The 20750-nt window shown below is 39.1% G+C and overlaps 2 protein-coding genes across 2 annotated transcripts in view; one reads left to right on the plus strand and one right to left on the minus strand.

Moving 5' to 3' along the window:
• Positions 1-768: 768 nt before the first annotated feature.
• Positions 769-20750, plus strand: part of capn5a (calpain 5a) — a 28161-nt gene continuing 8179 nt past the window's right edge. Inside the window, exons 1-4 of the mRNA XM_061718837.1 lie at positions 769-846; positions 6891-7099; positions 12560-12691; positions 20146-20354. Coding sequence (XP_061574821.1) covers positions 6944-7099; positions 12560-12691; positions 20146-20354 — 497 coding nt within the window. The 5' untranslated portion in view covers positions 769-846; positions 6891-6943. The remainder of the gene's footprint in view (positions 847-6890; positions 7100-12559; positions 12692-20145; positions 20355-20750) is intronic.
• On the minus strand, positions 16063-18477 carry ompa (olfactory marker protein a). Its single transcript, XM_061718843.1, has 2 exons — positions 18334-18477; positions 16063-17451 (listed from the first exon to the last, which is right to left on the minus strand). The coding sequence occupies exons 1-2, from the start codon at positions 18421-18423 to the stop codon at positions 17020-17022; spliced, it is 522 nt and encodes a 173-aa protein (XP_061574827.1). The 5' UTR covers positions 18424-18477; the 3' UTR covers positions 16063-17019.

A 20750-nucleotide genomic window follows, 5' to 3' on the forward strand; every position in this document is an offset into this window, starting at 1 on the left:
CCAACTCCAGGCTAAAGAGCAGGGGTGACCGGGCCTCTGCAGCACCGGTCCTGCTTCTGGACCGAGCTGCCGCTGGACATACGCTCGGCTGCTTCTATGGCTGTTTTTAAATCTCATTTTAAGACTCATTTTTACTCACTAGCATTTAACTCGCCATGATTGTTTTATGTGTTTAATGTTTTACTTTGTCCTGTTTTTTTGTTTGTTTTTTTTTCACTTGTCCAGCACTTTGGTCAGCAGTTGTTGTATACTCTAAAGTGCTTTATATATAAACTTGAACTTGAACTTGAGGATATTATTTTTCTATTGAATGCATAACATTTAAATTTTACCTCAGGATATTGTACCTCAAGATTGTACAAGTTTATCAATATATGTCAATAATCGTACCAACTTGATCAACTGTAACTCATTATTTTAGATTTGTTTTTCTTCCACAAGATAATGTGCTTCATTTTAGGAATTTATTTCTGTTAGAAACACAAACAGTTACACCCGGAAACCCATACATCACCAAACACATGCAAAATAAAATGATAAAATGAAATATTCAATGAAATGTTCTTACAAAAAATGTGTAATATCCCCGAAGGACCCTGACTCGAGGTTGGAATGATCTGCGATGGCGGTTTGTCCGTGTGGACGTGAAGGCATCATTAGTCGTATCTATCAGATGTGATGGCGGTTTGTCCGTGCGGACCCTGAAGGCACCATTAGTGTAATAAGCTCCTCCCGTTTGCTCCGCTTTTATTTTGAGAGTTGTAGTAAAACAACTGAACCAACTGAGAGGAGACAGCTGCTGTGTGGGGCACCAGGAAAGGGACATTAAGCCAGACCTATTTCCAGGTAAAATTAAATTAAATTCATTGTAATTATTCATATTTAGCTCTATTTTCCCCCCAACTGCCCTTTCATCTTGTTTTTTACCGTTAATTCGAGCCATTGGTCCCGTTTTAGAATGTTTAACGTCAACGTATTGCACGTTTAATCGTTTATATATGTAGATAAAATCTTATTAAGTAAATTCACTTTCAACAACCATGACAAAAAAACGTTTATGGGGAAACTTGATCAATCTTCATATAAAACTGTTTTGTCTAGTTTGCCAACGTCAACAAAGACGTATCCGGTATTTGCATTCAAAATAAAGTTTAAATCTTGGAGGCACTTAAATAAATCTTAAAGCGTTTGATTTTTATCTGTCGGAATTATGAAGACAAACGTGTATTCATAAGAAATATCAGTCAAAGATGAGGTTGATTGTGAATACTGGGATGTGATATATGGCTAAACATAAATAACGTTGGCTCCTTTTTAAATATGTACAAATATTTATATTTTATTTTGAAGGATCATTTTGTGGACTTCCGCCATGGTTTGTGTCGCATTAGGACAGACTTCACATCATTGGAAAACAGTTGAAGTATATAATAAAATAAAGCCTTTTTTAAAAAAAAATCTAGTAAAGTTATACATACATGAGTGGAAATACTGTATGTCTTTACTAAAAAGTCACTGTGTAATTTATACATATTCTTCGGATTGTTGTTAAGTTGTACCGCATTTCTTGTTTATTAGTGCCCACGTGAAACCACACCCATATTAGGCTGGTATTTCTCTGGTAGCTCCTTACACAAACTCTGCATGTTTGATGTTGGTTTTGTTCTTCTCCACCCAGTCCCAAACGAAGAAGCAGGTTTGGATTATGATGAATGAAGGTTTTTATATCAATAAATGGTTTATTAAAACGAGATACATCACACAGAAACTCTTGATTTACCTTTTAGATCTAGATGTGTTAAGGCTTCAGAGCAGATGATTATTTCAAATATTAAGGGCTTCCTCATGACAGCCTACACTCCACAGCTGGGACTGATTGTTGAGATGAAGGTGTAGATTTTCACATAAGTTCATGGCGAACCTAAAAGTCTTGAGTTGAAGGCAGATTGACATGGTCCCACAACACGTTTCTGTCTCAATCTTGAAGGTTTCTTCATTTATAGTTAAGGGGTTGGTAGTTTCAGGCTTTTAACGTGTTGTTAAGTCATGCTGCAAGCATGTAATTGTTAATTCAAAGAAGCAGAGGGGTAGGGAGTCTGTTCAGTGTTCATCTAATGCTACATTTAGTTAAATTAGCTTTTAAATTTATATCCTAGGGAAAAAAAACCCAAAGAAACAAAGGCAAATATCTGTAATATCTGACAGCTTTAGTCATAACCTATAAAATATGTTACCTATTAAAATATATGGAGCTTATGAAATGTATAATTCAGTGTACATTTTCGTTAAATATATTTTTTCATCAAGATAGTGTGGTGAAATTCTTTCTTTTAATCATTTTTTCAAACCATTCTTGTCTTAATGAGATAAATCCAACATGCTTTGGTCAAAGTATCACAGAGATGCATAAACACTCTTTTCATGTCTTAACATCTCCCTGTAAAGCAGCAGGTTTTAGAGGGCAGATTCAGACACTTATATTTACTCTGCTCCACCCTTTTTTTTTAAATCAGTGTTGAAGCTTTGCATTACCCTCTTTCAAGTTGCAGAAAATGCAACATGACGTGAATTTGGGTGGAGATAAACTTGTTGAAGCTGTGTAGTCTGCTCTAATTGGGTCTGTGATGTTTGTGAGTGTCGTACAGACTTTAACAACTCATTTAAAAAGATCTTTTTGATTCTTTGGCAGCCCCAAATACATGATACGTCTCCCTTAAATGTTAAAATAAATAATATGCCCTCAATAGTACTTTTAAACAAAAAACATATATTTTAAAGCATATTATATATAATGCAGTACAATTTTTAAAGGTGTTTTATTTATGAATCTTGCTTCACTCTTGCTTGCTTGCTTTACTCTGAAAAATGCCCAGTTTTATACCGTATATGAATGTCCCAGAAGATCAGATTTTAGTCACAGAATATAATTGGTTTGTGACGCATTTATAGTTATTAGATTTTAACAGAATTCTTAAAATATTCAGGAAATATTAGGACTGCTTTTAGATCCTTTGCACACTATATTTTGATGTGTTATCACTGTTTCAGTGCTGTTTATACGGTGGCCGACAAGGGCCAAACACACCGCAACGGCCTAATGCGTCTCAGTTAAGGAAAACGGCTTCAAGTACAGAAACGATTCAAATTCACAAACTCAAAGCGAGGTTCAAAAAGAGGAACGTGGTGCAAATGAAAAAACTGCAAAAAAACAAAGACAAATGCAGCATCATCAAACGAGCTGCAAATAGAGAAACGATGCAAAGCACAAAAGGATATAAAACAAGAAACCATCTTCAAAAGACAAACGCTTCATAACCGGTCACTACAACCGGAAGTGCTCCAAACCTGCAGGGCGTTGCAGTGCGTTTGGCCCTTGTGGGCCACCGTATGTTTACATTCCAAGTTGAGTCATCCTGCAGTAACAAGACTCCTTAAATACCCCGCTCACAAGTTTATTACCACATGATATGATACCAGAATTTAACTGATTCGACACGCTGAGCAGCATGTACGCTGTTGTTTTGTGTGATAGTATTAAAATATAACTTACATTAGGAGGTAATAGAGCAGGACCTTGACACGGGAACCGTGAAAAATCTTTTTGAGGAGATACTGGAGTACAAACAATAAAGAAAATAAGTTAATGGATGATAATTTTTTTCTCTCTTTCAACATGCAGTTAAAAAAAATGCCACTTAGCTGTTATAACTAAATAAGAGAAGATGCTGCTTAACTGACAATGAATGATAATAGTGCCAGTAATCCGTCATTGTAAAACTCTGAAAATTGAAACCACAAGAAAATACATCGTGCCGCTCCTCTGTCTGATGAGTCATTCTACAATAATGCCGTTTGCAGCAAAGGTCTGCTTTGCTTTTGTTTTCTTCTCTAAGTCTGGTTTCCTCTCAGAGTCGAGTCTATTCAAACATACTCTCTATTAGCCTCTCATAATTCAGTTTTTATATCTACACATTTAATAAAACAATGAATTTTAAGTTATTTCAGATTGAGATTAAAGCAATTTTTAAAGGTTCATTTCACCAGCATTGCAAATGGTTGTATAAGATGTTGGTTGCATGTTTTTGGCTTTTCACATGAGAAAGAGGTGACGGAACACAACTTGATTATGTTTGTCTGCATGAGAAAGTAATTAAAAAAAGGTAGGATGATGCTAAAATGGGTCTCGGTGAAGCAGTTTACTCAGTCTTGGGAGGGATACAACAACACAGCCCGCTACACACCATGCTGATTTATTGCAAAGTTTGCCCAAAATAGATTTCTTTATTAATTTTCCTTCAGGGATATATAAAGTTTATTTGAATTGAACTTGAATTGAATTTATTATTTTTACATTCAGTGAATTTGGTACATGAGAATGATTTCAGAATACAGCTGTCAAAAAGTTTATTTACCAATTTCTGTGGGCTATTTAGTATTTGTAAATGTTGTCTAGTCTGCAAACAGATTTATATCACATTTACAAATAAGTTTATTTGTACATCACATTTCAGCAACAAGGCAAATAAGTTATGTAAATAATCTGTATTTGTCAGTAAACATCACAAAATGCACTGAAAAAGTCATCTGCTTTTAAAACATCAGTTGGATACCATTCTTCCAGCACCTGGGAGCCATTAGGGTTAAGGGCCCTGCACAGTTGCCCCCCCGGGGACTTGAACCGGGGTCCTCCAGACCCAAACCCACCCTGTAACCACTAGGCTACCACTTCCACTCCCATATTATGTCTATTTATACATCTGATGAGATCTGCTTTTTAAAAGTCGTCTAGGTTGATACTAAAACTTGTGCTCTTATGCTTTACTTTCCAGAGTTGTAAGAATTTTGAAGCATTTTTTTTCCCCCCGGATATGTGAACATAGCTGGTGTAAACCAAGTATGTCCATGTATTTTCGCTGAAAGTTCAGTGTACATATTCAGTTTCGTTAGTCTCAGAAGTTATGATCTGACACAGACCATCAAGAAGAAGCATAACATGATTTGTGGAGAAAGCACATTCACACAAACACACACTCTCACACACATACACACATACACACACTCTGCTCTGTTCAGTATCATCTCCGTTTGTGGATTTTAAGTGACGCTGATATTATTATGGATTGGCTTCATGTGTCTTCTGAACGGTCTCCATAGTAATCAGTGTGTTGAGTGTACTGAGGGAGATCAGGATTAGTTTATTAGTTTTTATACTCAAGTTACACTGTTCAGCTTCTTCAATACATCTTTTGTTCGTTGTTTTTCTTTCTTTTTGTTTGTCTCCATTGATGTTTGTATAGAAATATTCCGATTTCAGGGTTTATTGTTACCACGGACAACAGTATGATCACTTTGATAGAAACACAGGCAAGTTAAGTGATATAAAGGAATGAAGAGGAGCTTTCTTTATTCAAATACTCTGATGTTAGATGTTGAGACGTACTTTTAAACCTTTGTAAATGAGCAGTAGAAGTAATGGATGCCTGCCGCATTTCTCCCTTGGTTACAATCTTGTCTTTTTTGTTTGCGGGACAAGATGTTAAGATAGAATAATTTGTTTATTAAGCTTCATCCCTCTGTGTGCACCTTCTTTAGTGGTGTTTTTTTTTATAATAACATTTTTTTTGGTTTGAAGTGTTATGGAACTACAACGTACCTATAACTGAATCGTATTTTCAACTGTCAGTCCTACACCACCATGCTTGACTGGTGTCTTAAGGTTTTTGTGTTTTTTTGTATTTTGAGCTCGATTTCCAGCAAACGTGGTGCTGTCTGGGTTGGCAGAAACATTTCCTCGGTTTTCCTCGGAGCATTGTTCCAGAAGTCTTGTGGCTCATTCAGATGAAGTTTAGCAGACCTGAACTGTGCTGCCAGGCTCATTTTCAGACAAAAGAGTCTCTCTCCGGCAGCATTTCCAAACAAGCTGCACTTGTTAAGTCTTTTTACGAATTGACCTCTCATGAACCTTAACGTTTAACATTCTAACTGAGCGTTGCGTGGTCCGACCTTGGTGTGAAATCACTCCTGGGAAGATTGAATGTTTGCAGCTAGTCAATCATTTTTTCATTGTAGAAAAGATGATCTTTATATTGTTTGGAAACAGCTATATAACTCCTCCCAAATTAATTTGCAACTACTATCGCATCTCTTAATCTTAAGACTCGGTAAGGACTATATGATTTAAAAAATATATAATTGCTTAGATTACTTCAAAAGTGTGTTGTATCTGAAGAAATATCTGATCTCCAGCCAGCTCCACACACGCAGTCCCTCCCTGTTTTGTTCCACTGTATTTGGCCGCCAGGAAGCTGCTGGTGGGACGGCAGCATCAGATCAAAAACTTCATGAAACTGCACAAACAGAAATCTGGTGTGTTTACTTTGGTGATCTGTGGCCAAACACAACCGTCCGAGTTTCTGTTTGTCATCCTGTTACGTGACTGAGGAGGCAGTTTTTGTAATGTTCATTTGTCCATCGTGTGTCTGTAGTGTTTGCACATGTTTTGAGCGTCTTAAAGGGTTTTTAGATGTGTGTTTCCATCTTACTAATCTTTCTCCACGTCCTGTGAACTCGGAGCAAAGTGGAAGCCTTCAGAGTTGACCTTGAAGTTTAAACGGCAACGTCGGCTGCTTATGCTTGAACTTGTGTAAATTATCTTTTGTGATCTTATATTCTTTTTCTATTTTATGTCAGAATAACAGACAGATGACTTTTGCTTCATTTGGTTATTGGTTACTGTCCTCTATCTGTCACAGAGTAGTTTAAAACTTCCTGTTTCCTGTAATGATGCTGTTTTGCACATTTCTCTTGCAGATGCAGGAATGTTTATGTATTTGTATTAAACTGCCACAATAATGGTGCACATGCTGAATGACGTCGTGTCTGTGTTGAAGGTGGTGTTGTTGGTGCTTCCTCCCAAAGCTTCGGCTTCTGCGTGTGCAGGGGGATGGTTGTTCCCTACGAAGGCCAGTCTTTCTCTGCCCTGAAGAGGCGGTGCCAGCAGAATGGAGGTCTGTTTGAAGACCCTCTGTTCCCGACAGCGGACGAGTCTCTGTTTTACCAGAGGAATCAGATAGGCAGAGTCACCTGGAAAAGACCCAAGGTAAGAACGGTTACACAAACTCAAGGCTAAATAAGTCACTTTCTCATTGTTTACAGTTTACTTAAACAATCCACACACCCTGCAGAGTATGAATTGGAAGACTGAGGAGGAGAAGAATAGTCTATAAACATTTACATATATTTGCATCCCAGACGAAGGCTGGGCTTTTGAAGCAGCACAAGTAGTTCAATGAAGTGATTGGCTGATTCCCAGAGGGAGAGAGACAGTAGGTGGGAGGTGGAGATGGTGGTCATAAGATGAAGCTGCACAAACAGAGGAGCGTTTACATGAACTGGGGAGGGAAAGGAATTCATGGAATTTCAGTTAACTGAAATCTGAACAGGCGGCAGGCCGAAGCTGCGTACGTGCTTTTAAAAATAAAGACCCCTATTGAGGGAGAACTCGGATTTCTAAAGATGTGAAGATTATCTTATGCTCGTTGAGATTCTGCTTGTTGCCACTCAAAGTTCTTGCACATTTTTCCAAAATCCTAATCTTAACTTTGTTAAATCTGCAGGCAAACATAGTGGTAAGAAAGCAAGAAGTCACTGCTGTGTATTTGTCTGTGTATCTACACGCGTTTGAGTGTTTTTGGTCTTTTGAGCATGGGGAAATGTCTCTCTGGAAATGGAAAGACATTGTTTGTTTTTTTTAAACTAGTGATTGACTTTGTAGTGTACGTTACTGTGCTATGGAAACACAAATAGTAGGTGTCAATTGTAAAGTGTATTTATTCAGAGAACCATGTGCACAAGAGACAGCTGAGCTGCCATGTCAGGTGACTGCTTTCTTTTGTCCACAGCTGTCAGCTAAACGTAGTGAAATGAAATGGAAAACATGACAAATACAGTCAGTTTTCCACACACTGCTAGTTCAATATTTGAAGTGTGTGTCTTTTTGTTTTTGTTTTTTTTGCTAAGATGAGAAGCAGTTACAGAAATTAAAATTACTTTGCAAAGAATAGTGACATATAAATAGGTAGTTTATATACTTCGCAGTATCATCGGCTATGAATTACTCACCTAAAATAATACGGGTGCTCTGGTCAATATTTTGTTCTAATTTGAGTGGTAGTGAGTAAAAATACTGATTTGAAGAGTCTTTTGGCGAGGAGGGCTGTACAGGCCTATCTACTGACGTACATCAGCCAGAGTTACGCCCAGTAGCTACTGTTTATTTTGCATAAAGGTCCCGTTTCATCTCAATCCAATGACACACCTGATTAATTCTTACAAACAGGAAACCTTGCACTCATCTGATAAAGTCAGTACAAGAGCACAGAGCTTTCATCAACACTTACTCAGTTCAGATCAGAATTTTGGGCTTATAAGTCACTGAGGGAAAACACTCAGATAACGTTAGTACTGTGTGTTTGTGTGTGAGAGAACTGATCCATGAAGATAGCGTTGCAGGAGTTGGCAGCTCCTTGTGTGTCCAGCAATGTTTCCCTCTGAGTGGTAATCCATCTAAAAAGGACAATGGGCACTTGTAGACTCTAAACATGAGAGAAACTGGGCTTTTAAACAACAGAACGCAAGTTGTACAGGTTAGAGCTTGTGACCGTAAGTAAACTTTTAAGCAAAACTGTTTCATTTCCTCAAATTCTCTTCCTCATCCGTCACTAAAACAAGCCAACAGATAATCTCCCCGGAGTCACGATTTGTTTAATCATGGCCCTAAAAAATTAAACGATTAACTATTAGAAAGGATAATCAGAAGGTAGTTACAATTATTACACAGTTCTGCGTGTAAATGTCTGTTTTTTAGCAATAATCACATGTCTGCAGCCTAGAACAACCTCTTGAGATAGTTTTATACAGTGTCACTGGAGGCAGCCTCACCTCAGTGCTCCGTCTGCTGCACGGCACGAAACCACTTATTGCTCAGGAACGCTTTATGTTGTGCAACAGCTCAGATAATTAGAAAATATGATGCTTTTTAATGGTAATGTAGCTTAATGGGGTTCCATCTTCTTTTCACTTTGGTTAAATAAACAAACACATTTAAAACACTTAAAAAGGGTAATTGAAACTATGTCAAGAGCTTTGATTATATTATTTGCTACACATTCATACCAAGGTGTAGAAACTGTCTTTTTTGTTATAAATGCAGAGTCAATATATACTTCAGTTTCTTAAATGAATTCAAAGTAATTGATTCACCAGTTTTATTTTGGTAGTGACTTGGTCTAATGTAGACTCTGTCTACAGGACTCTATGTATGTAATAGCACAAGCCCAAACTCACAAGCCCAAGTTCTGAATGGATAAAATGCTTTTACTGTTACTGATAATCTGAATGGTTTAATAATTAAACAGGACACTTGAAGCACAAAAGTGGATCAATATTATTGAATTTTCCCAGGGAGTGAAGCAGATAGAGTAAACTATATCATATCACACCCATGCTCAGGAGGGATGTGCACCTGACTGGCCTCACCCATAATCTGATGGAAATAACCTTTTGTTGCAAACAGTTTTTATAATGACTTTATTCCGGTCCAAGTAGACGGTTACATTATTTTTAAATTAAGTCTTTAGCTGCTAAACAAATGACACCAGCAACAGTCAGCAGCTCTTGCTGTTTATTCTCCATGTGCTTGTTTATACTGTCATTACAGCTCTGTTCTTGTCGTCTTCCAGTAATGGTGACTTGATACAGGCTTGATGAATCAGGGAGGGGTTTGTCTCACCCCAAAGACCAAATCAGGAAGCAAACGTGGGCTGCTACATCATCGTCTCTAAAGCCTCTAGATTTTAATCGTCCACATTAGACCACAAACTGCCACTTACAAAATTGGGACGGGGGCTAATTGAAATGGGTGAAACATTGCTTCATTTTTCTTGTGTTGAATGAGCCAGAAGTGTGGATGAAACTACACTAGTGCAGGTTTTAACCTCAGGATCCTTTAAGGGCTAATATCTTTGCTTTTTTTTTTTTTTTTTTTTAACTTTATTTAAAAGAATTATCACAAAACAGTATACAACAGTATACAAATAAAAAACAGAACATGTGCCTGGGGTGATGTTTGTTATTCAAGAAGATTAAACATATAATACAAGTCTACGGTTTTAATAGCCTTTTCATTTGTTGATTTTAGGATTAATTTCAAGTAAAGTTCCATTTCTTTCTGGAAAACAAAAAAACAAGGGGTTTTCTTTGAAAATGTACTCTTATGAATATGAAATTTGGCAAGAAATAAAAACAGATTCATCAAAAAGCAATATTTTCCTTCTTTCTTAGGGAAACAATGGAAACCAAAAACAACATTTTCCCAATATAAATTAAAATCTATACCAAAAGAGTCAATAATAAATTTGCTGATATCTGCCCATAGTTTTTTCGAATGAGAGCAAAGCCAGAATAAATGAACAACTGTTTCTGGATGTAAATTACAGAAGGAACAATTTGTATTAATGTTCTTTTTAAATTTCTGCATGTAATGGCTAGCAGGATAATATTTATGTATGATTTTGTAAGAGACCTCCTTAACCTTATTTGTGATTAAAAATTTGCTAGGAAGCATCCAAGTTTTTTTCCAATCAATATGATCTGTGAAACGATTCCAATAAACAGTAATATTAGGGTTAGCAACAATATCTTTTTGAAATAAGGCACGTACCCTTTTATTATTATTCTTTTGGGTCAGTGAAAAACATATTTTACCTATTGGAGAGTCAGATATGTTTTTCACTGACTGTAATATCTTTGCTTTCAACCAGATCAGTGTTTCCCAAGCTAAACAAATACTGCTTTAATTGTGAACTGCCCTTGGTGAGGCATCAGATTAGGTGCTGCTCATAAGCTACATGTTCTGAGTTGAAAGCATTCCCATATTAAAGGGATCAGTTCAAGATGTGTTTTTCATCTCTGCAAAGGATAACCTAATTTGTGCAGTTGCCAGTATGGGGAAGAATGTTTTTATCGTTGCAGCAAGTCCAACAGCATCATCACATTGGTGTTACTATCCCAGACCAGCTAAAGCCTCTTGGTATAGGTTGTACAGCAGTTATGAATCTGTGTTATGAGTTAATTTAACCAAGTTATTTACAATATCAGAATGGTGTTCCTGAATCATGAAAGAATGAGCAGTATTTCCTGCTCTGAGAGGACGGAGTTGTTTCTGCTCACGGTGCTCTTGCACCGACTCAAACGAACTGCACTCGTAACTGGTAAACTGAGCTCCTTTTAACCAAACCTGACTGATAACATGTGAAATCGGACTAGAAACAGATTTATTTTAGTCACTTTTCGGTTTGTTGACCAAGTTACCCAGAATCCTGAACAATGAGCATAAGTCAACTTGCACTTAGAGATGTGTGTAGAGAGGATGGAGACGGAGAGGCCGATAGAGGCTGGAAGTCTCTATCATCGTCAGCGATAGAGACATGGAAGTCTCTATCGCTGCATCGACACGGCAGGAGAAGTTGGTGGTTGGCCTGTAACAGCCTCTTTATGATATGTTGACATACTGTCTTAGTTATTGTGTAATGCAGATTACTCACAAACCTAAAAGTGTTTCGTGGTTGTCATCCGACCTGAAATCCTTAGATAATGTCAGTTTAAGTCTGTATGCTGCGTATTAACTTTACGTTCATGTGGGTCAGTGTGTGTAGATGGACTAGTGGCAGTGCACTTGTTGTACTTTAATACAAGTTCTTCAGGACAAAGAAGATGTTTAAGAGCAAGCTAAAGACTCAGCTCTTTAAGGAGCACTTGAGCATCTAGTAAGATGCATGCACTTACAACAAGATGGTGTTTTCTTAGACATAGCTTTCTTATTTAAAAAAAACAAACAAAAAAACACATATATATATTCTAGCACTGGCCTGGCAGCCCCTGTGTCCAACTGGACTCTCAGCAGTCTGACCAGCACTTATCCAGCTGGACCCTCCTATTTGATTTTGTGCTTGTGTTGTTCTCTCATATGTAAGTCGCTTTGGATAAAAGCGTCTGCTAAATGACAGTAGCAGTAGTAGTAGTAGTATAAAGGGGAGCCGGCCTCTATTTTTCTGCTCTGACCCACCCAGCTTGAGATGTTGCCTTCTAATTTTACAGACTATGCAATAAGTAACATGCTATATGTTTTCATAGTATTTCTGGATTCCTTTTTATAAATATCAGTCTCTGTGTGATGTGCCCATGCATGTCCCCGCATGCAGTAGTTAGTGGTTTTGTTGCTGGGTGTGGACCACTCATTTAATCTCAGCTCTATCATTTGAATGTTTTCCAGTTCCACTGCCTCCCTGATTCTCTGCGGTTTGTGTCACCCTGAAAAGTCAAACAGCTTCTGTTTAATTGGGCGATATCTTACCCTGTATTTACCCTGTGACGGTTGGCTGACTATAAATGCAAATGCCCTGCTTCACATTCACAGATACATCTAGGATTGTATTTCTTATCTGCATGTTGGGGACATAAAAAGTGGCTGCAACACTGATTCTGAATTTTATCTTTATAGGAGCTGAGCAGCGATCCCCATTTGTTTGTGGACGGCATCAGTGCCCACGACTTGCACCAAGGCCAGCTGGGAAACTGCTGGTTTGTGGCCGCTTGCTCCAGTCTGGCCTCCCGAGAAGCGTTGTGGCAGAAGGTGAGACACAAAACAAAAGGCTACATAAATCCAGAAAGCTTTTATGGATCAAAAGAGAAAAGTTTTCGTAGTACAAAAGAGGCCAATTCCACAGAGTGTGGGGCCTCCGCAGGAAACAGTGACTCTGCAGGATTTCAACTCCACGAACAAAACTCGTGTTAGAAACCATTCACAACAATGATAAACCCGTCAAAAACAAGATCAACAACCGATAGAGGTGTGTCTCCAAAGGATCGCATTATTGACAGTTAGCAAATGAAAAAACTGATCATCATGACTCAGTTGCAATGTTTTAATCTCATTATTTTACCTTACAATTGGTTTCCTTTAACTTTACACATGAGCTGTGTGGGTCTGACTGCAGGGATGATGTGTTTGTTAACTCTGCATGTATGGAGCCAAATCAAGGCCAAAAGTTTTTTGCTAATTTGAAAATAAAATTGTAATTGAAAAACTAAGATTTGAACCTGAAAATTCAAGTTTTGATCATAAACTCAATTTTTCAATTTTTTTTTTCATTTTCAGACTTTTGGCCCCAATCTGGCGTGGGGGGGGGGCATCATGAGTGACAGCATAACAGAGAAGGCGGGGGACGTTCCTCAGTCATATTGCCTTCAGGAAACGTAGGTTGCAGAAGTTATCAGTAGAAGTATGATTCAACACTGTATATACACCATATTCACGTGATTGGCAGTGGAAAAAACTGATACTAGTGACACGTTTCTGTTTAAAAAGCTGCGGAGCGGACGCCTTCGCAAACGATACTGCGATGCGTTCACGGTAGTATGTGGAAGTGGGAATTGTCAAACTTTAAAGTGTGGCTGTTGAACTGTACAGTCTGGCATAGTTTATTGCTTTTATACTGCGATTAGTGCCAAGTACGGTCTAAAACAGCTTTTTAAACAGAAATGTGTCACTAGTATCTGTTTTTTCCACTGTCAATCACGTGAATATGGTGTATACAGTGTTGAATCATACTTCTACTGATAACTTCTGCAACCTACATTTCCTGAAGGCAACATGACTGAGGAACGTCCCCCGCCTTCTATGGCTCCATAGCCTTCTCTGTTCTGCTGTCACTCATGATGCCACGCCCCTCTCAGTTGATGCCACGCCCCCTACGCCAGATCAGGGCCAAAAGATCTGAAACTGAAATAAAAAGATCTGAAACTGAAAAAAATAATTTGAAACTGTAAAAAAAAATAAGTTCATGATCAAAACTTGAATTTTCAGGTTCAAATCTTAGTTTTTCAATTACAATTTTATTTTCAAATTAGCAAAACTTTTGGCCTTGATTTGGCTCCATAAGCATGTGAGAGAGTCTGAACTGCTTTTCACCCGCTCTCACGTACAAGCAGAGTTCTGCTCTGAGCTCAGGAGCACGTTGGATCTGCGGCTGAAGGACAACCTGCTGCCGTTGCTCTGCATGCACAGATAACCTGTGGGTGGGCGTGTTCGCCCTGATCCTGCAGGTGTGGGTCTTCTGAACAAATGCTGCCAGATGGGCGTGGCGCTTTACGAAGCTCCTCTTGGAAGCCGAGTGGTTTTATCATGTGTTCTCTCTCTGTCTCATTTCTTAAAGACACCAGTTATCTTATTATACTTCTATTCAGTTTACTTTTTTAATAAGATGTCTAAGGCAGCATCCTAAAATGAAATGATTCCCTCACAAACTAGATTAATTTGACGAGGACCTCCAGCTAAACACCTTTAACCGGGTGCTGCAGCACTTCAGTAACATCGTTCATCCATCAGGTGGCACTGATAAACCGTCACTAACCACCCTGATGTTCAGAGATGGTACATCTGGATGTTTACAGATGCACTATGTGTAATAAGTGAACAGATTGTCCGTCATTTTGAAGTAGAATATTAATTTACTGATCTGTAGTTCATTTAATTTGGATGACTGGAAGGTCTTCCAGTTGCTTTGGTCCCAGCACGATTTAATCCAGGTTAAAATTTGGGTTTATGGTGAATTATCATAATTTATTATGGATATTTTTGGATTAGAATGTATCTGAAATTAAAAATTGCACTGTAATGTCTTGTACTAGAAGTTTTAATAACTACATTTTTCCTTTTTTGCATGCAGAGCTGTTTACAGATTGCATCTGTATTTTCTCTGCTGTAGCTAACAAGTTTTTCTGTCTCCTCTGGAATATAAGACCCCTCATCTTTGGCGAAACCTCTTTGGTTTTGAGAGGTTGGAAAAGGGCTCCTTGTGTCTTTTCTCTTGTCTTTAGTTCCTTCCAAAGATTCTGGATGGGTTTCAGGTCTCTGCTCTATCTGCTCCTCTCCAAAACTCTTTTTATCGTTAATACGCCACATTGGCTTCATGTTTTGGAACATTGTCCTTTTGGCAAGTCCACTGCAGCTCACGGCCAGGTTTTTCTGCAGTTTTGTAATGTAGTGCTGTTCAAGACACAAGGATCATCACCAAGAACCTCCAGATAAAGCTGAGCTGTTCTGTTGCCAACATCTTTGAATGGAGACCAGTAACAGACTTTCTTAGCCAATAAAGAGACACATTGTTAATCTTGGGGCTCCTGAACGAAGAAGAAGGTTAAAAAAAATATAATTTTGTCAAAGTAAGAAGAAGCCTCCAGTTCCAAGAACAGCCTCTCTAAAGTAAAACGTGGTGGTGGGAAGGTGATGCTCATTTAGGCTCTGGAGGAAAATCTGAGGTTGTGTGCAGAAAAAACGGATCTAGTGCTTTAAAGCAGCCAACAAGACAAGGATCCAAAACACACAGCCAACATTTGTGCTGTGCACAGACCTGAGATCCAACCAGAATCTTTTCTAAGCTTTCACCAGCAGAAAAACATGCTGGAAGTTCTGGGATTAACTGTACGTGAGCGTGTTTGAGTCGCTGGTCTCGGTGTCGTTGCCTTTGTGCATTGTGTGCATCTTCAGCGTTTTCCACTGTCACCTCATGTGTACCACCTGGTCTCCAAGGTCCTCCGTAGCTTTCAGCTTCCCATTAGCTGAAGTGGAACATGGAGTTTTTCCAAGTGTCATTGTCTCGGCGGATCTGCCAGTTGTCTAGACAGCCTTCACGGCTCAGAAACAAACACTGGTTCTACAGTTATTGATAGGCCTCTGGGGGTTAATAAAAACCAGCTAAAGAGGAGTATGACAATAAAACGATCCATTTATGATAATTTCTCAGACTTTCATCCAAATCTTTGACTGACAGAGAAGAGAGAAAGTGATCAGTTAAGTATTAAAGTTACCGAACAGACAATGAGAACTGGTGGTACTTATAACTCATGTTATAAACTCACATGTTCAGTCAGGATCAAACTGAAAATCAACTGAGACACAGTAAACGGAGAATAATTTAAATTCTGTGAACACTTTAATGGCACATCACACAAGTTGTTTAAATCACATAACACAATGCTAGGATCAGTTAAAATCAGTAAATAACATTTATACAAAAAGAAATGCTTTGAAATGGTGACAGCTAATGTGCAAACTTTCATCTACTGGAGAACTAAAGGCTTTTACTTTGAGAAGATTATCACACATTTCACCTCTAAAGTCTTCAGATGCAGTGAGAGGGGCTCATGTCCTCAAAGAAAAACAATGAAAAGATCAATCATTAGTGAAGAGAACTATAAAGTAAGAAAAGTAAGTCAAAAAGCATTACAATGGGGGAAATTATCAAAATTACTTTTTTGTTTTTCTGTCTGTTGAAAAACGACAGTAAAGGCATCTCGCGCTGCTGGACTAAATATTGGTTCATGCTGTTGTGGGTAACATCACCCCCCCAACATCACTCTCACACACACGGCTTTCAGTGATTGATTCATTGATCTTTTATCTGTCAGGTCAGCAGTTATGCTTTGTGGATGTTTGATATTCCATCACCGGCTTTGTGACTGTGGCTCCTGTGAGCTGTGAAAGAATTCAGAAATAACTAAATAACAGAAAGGCTTTTTTCTTTAATTATATAGAAGTTTTGTTTTCAAATGTAGATGATTTCATAATTGACGCACCACTAGATATGAAAGCATTCAACAGTTACCTGTGTGATTAACTTTGTTTCATCTCTTTACGCTTGTTCCGTCATGAGTTTTTGTTCATCCCAGGTTTGTTTCTTTTACTGGAGACATGTTCCTTTGTTTCATAAGGAACATTAAAAGCCCCGTTGTGATGCAGACATATGACATTTTTACTTTAAAACAGAACTGTAGAAAGAAAAAAGAAAAAGTCTTGCTAGTGTGCATGGCTGGGTATGTGGATAGTTTGGAGGAGAATATTTGAACTAAACATTTAAAACGTTTCTACTGTTCTAACATCTGCTGGCTAGACGTTGATGGTCATTTCTCTGGCGTGAACTCAATTGAGCAGCTGAGATTTGCTGCCTCAGCTCCATCCTTGAAAGCGAGCAGAAAGTACATGACCTTCCTGACCTTGGCCAACTCTGCGATCCTTTCCCCGAACTCCTGCATGTCCGCCTCCAGGCACTTGAGCGGCGAGTCCTCCGGGTCGTCGGCGTTTCGCCAAAATGTCCCAATGGGTTCGAGGAGCTGGCGGGTCATCAGATGGGTGAGGTCGGGGGTCCAGTGCTGGGAGATGCCGGTGATGGTGACTCGGCCGTGGCCCGAGAGCGAGAAGTACCAGCGGGAAAAGCTCAGCTCCTGAGTGGCGAAGTCCAGGCGGTACACGGCCTCGTGGGGGAGAAGCAGGCGCTCGCCGTCCTGCCGCTTCTGCCCTGACCGCTGCAGCGACGACACGCGAAGACGCATCATCTGCAGAGGAAACAGACACAAAAGAAACGGGACCGTAAAGGTGTTGAAGGAGAAGCAGCAAAGATTGATGTGCTGCAGTTATGTGCAGCATATTATAGTAATAGTATATATTACTATGACAATGCATCACTATAGTATTATAGTCAATATAGTGAAGTTAAAACAATGAATCTGCAGTTTTATCAAATCAAGATGGGGCTTTGAAGATGGAATTACCACCACATCTAAAAAATTGGCATTATATTGTAATTTCATGTCTTTGCTTGTTGACATTTAAAAAGAAAACGGGGTGTGTAGTACTTTCTGTGTGTGCTTTCAAATAGTGTATCACCATTTGGTGGAATCAATGGACTGACACCAGGACTGGTGTTAAGAGAGTGTTTCTGTGCCACACACACACACACACACACACACACACACACACACACGCTCATGTTTGGACCCCGGCAGCTGAGGGACTGCTGGCCTCCACCGTGGGCTTCACATATAGGTTGCATTACGTTAATCAATCCCACCTAAAGATAATTGTTTTTAGGCTGTGTGCCAGCTTAGTCGTCATCAAAGCTATCGATCATCAGCCCAGGGAAATTAAGAGTACCAGGAACGTAGCTGCCAACTTTAGGACCAAATATTCTGATGATAACGGCCTGATTAAATAATAAAAGGTGACATTGTCTTTGAAATGTGAAAACTTTGTAAAAAGTTACTCAACAACAGTAAAGAAAATAATTTTTCATTTAATTTACATCATACACTTATTTTTTTCAAGATATTAATATTTACACGTTTTTAAATAGATATCAGCTGGGATGTGATGACGTACGATTCCATATATTTTAAGATGCTGTCGTATATCTGCGGGTGAGAAAGTGTGAAGCTCACCTCCGTGAGGGCAGCATCCTCTTTAAAGTCTAGTACCAGGGTTTTGGAGGGAGATTTGGTCTCGTCCATATCCATCTTTGAGCTCGTCATCCTGGGTTAGCGGGAGGGCGAGACCTGCCTGTGTGGAGGGATGTGTGATGGATGAAGCTCTGGTGGAGTTTATCTTCTCACCCTATCCTCCCTCCCTCCCTCTAGTGCTCATAGGTTCATACGCCTCCCCTTTGCTTCCTCCCCTCCCAGCTGTTACCATCCCAGTTTACCAGTTTCACACGTTGGTCCACAGCCCCCCCATCCCCCTCCTGCCCACAGGCTAGTTGGGTTAGGACATATTGATTGGTATGAAAGGACGAGGGGCAGCACAAACACATGAGATCAATGCCCAATTATGCCAACAGTAGCCGAGTTATTAGTGTCATCTCGTGTATTTAACCTTGCTGAGATGATTTCAGTCATTTTAACATCTGATATGTTGCATATCTGCAAATGTCACACAGATTAAAAGAGAAAATGCTACACAAAGGTGTATTGATACTCCAGCATGAAATTTCATTATAGAATTGGATTTTAAAGTGCAGCATCTGTCTGATGCATTAAATATATTCAAAAAGGTCTGAACCCAACAGAGTAATTTACTATGAATATTAGATACTCTTGGAAATCTTTGAAATATCTGAAAGACAAATGAAAATACAGTTTTTTGAAGGTGTGAGGCAGGTGGATGATGTGTGAGGGTGCTAAGCAACAGGAGGCACTGATGACGTACAGGAGGGAACTCTGGGAGTTTCCTGAGGGCTTCTGGGGGCTCAGCTCTTTCTGGTTTAATAGATCTCATGTTTAATTATACCCCTCACGTCACCAAGGATTGTGTGTTTGCGTTAGTCCGTTACATCAGTGTTAATATATTCTCAGTAGGGACTTCAGCACAGGATACGGCTGGACGCTTTTCCCTTGTTGCAAACCTTGTAAAGGTTTAGTGCCCACGCCAGGTAAATGTTGATGTTTTAAACTTCTCAGGAACTTTCTCAAGATTATTCCAGTTAATTTGACTCATTTTTAAGGTCAGCATAACTCGAGATCAGATGCTCGGTAGCTCGAGGTGAGAGACTAATCTAGTCAAGACTGGTGAACTATCAGGCTGAGCCTAAACTATTATCAGGTTTTTATAAGCTTGACCTCGTCTGAAAGTCCTTATTTTACTACTTCCTCTCCAGGAAGTCTGTTATTTGACCTTGTTTTAGTTGTTGTTTTTTTTAGGTAAAGGAGTCTAAGTCTAAGTCTACAGAAAATGTAATTAATCATACAAAAAGATGGACCTTCAGTAACGTCAGTGAGATCCTTCGCTTCTGTCAGATCAGATATCTAAAGCTTTGCTTGGTAACATGAATACGATGCAAAGTTCCTGTGCGTTAAAGACTGGGACACTGATGCATGTTAACCCTGCAGGGTTATGAGAGGGACTATACAAATGACTGTTTTCAAGCTTCAAATCATTTTGCAGCTGATCGTGTTACCTTCATTGAAAAAGTTGTTGACTTTTTCAAGCATGCATGATGTGTGATTCACTGTTATAAGATGTATTTTTGTTCATCTGAGTTTACAGTTTCCTCATTTTTTAAATTATCTTATAACTTTATTTTACAATGTCCTGTCAGAAAAGGCTAAAAGAGTGTTTGGTTGTCTTTTTTTTTTTTTTACATAACTGCAAGCTTTAAATCTGACAGACTGTGTCAGCACGATGAGAGTAAATGAAGCGATAAGATGCCCGGCTTGCTTCTTCCCCTACTCACATTGTGCCCTCTCCCCTCCCGCCAGGTGATTCCAGACTGGAAAGACCAGGAATGGAGTAAAGACAAGCCAGAGTCCTACGCCGGGATCTTCCACTTCCGGTTCTGGCGGTTCGGGGAATGGGTGGATGTGGTGATTGATGACCGGCTCCCCACGGTGAACGGAGAGCTGGTTTACTGCCACTCCAACGACAGCAATGAGTTCTGGAGCGCACTGGTGGAGAAGGCCTACGCCAAGTAAGCAGCCATGTCCTCCACCTCGTCCAGGTTCTGTGTTTGTCGTTCATTAAAAAAAAACACGTTCGCAGTGACTCTTTTTGAAGCATATCGCCTCTGTAAACGGCAGGCGACGCTTTTGTCTCTGCAATCACATGCTGATGCACGTGTCAGGGGGAAATGTGTCAGTTTCACCCGCAGACACTGACGTGTGGGCTTCAAGATGAACCCTACAGCTGCTCCTTGATTTATGTGATAACACGGATCTTGTATCAATTTATACGTTTTTATGATTTCAAAGTGTAATTTTTCACACTTTAAAGAACAGAATGAGAGATTTCATTGCTGTTCTTTTCTGTTGTTTCAGTTCTTTTTTTCTTTTTTTTTCTTTTTTTCTTAACATACAGCGCAAACAGT

Source organism: Cololabis saira, chromosome 4 (genome assembly GCF_033807715.1).
Source record: "Cololabis saira isolate AMF1-May2022 chromosome 4, fColSai1.1, whole genome shotgun sequence".
NCBI lineage: Eukaryota > Metazoa > Chordata > Actinopteri > Beloniformes > Belonidae > Cololabis > Cololabis saira.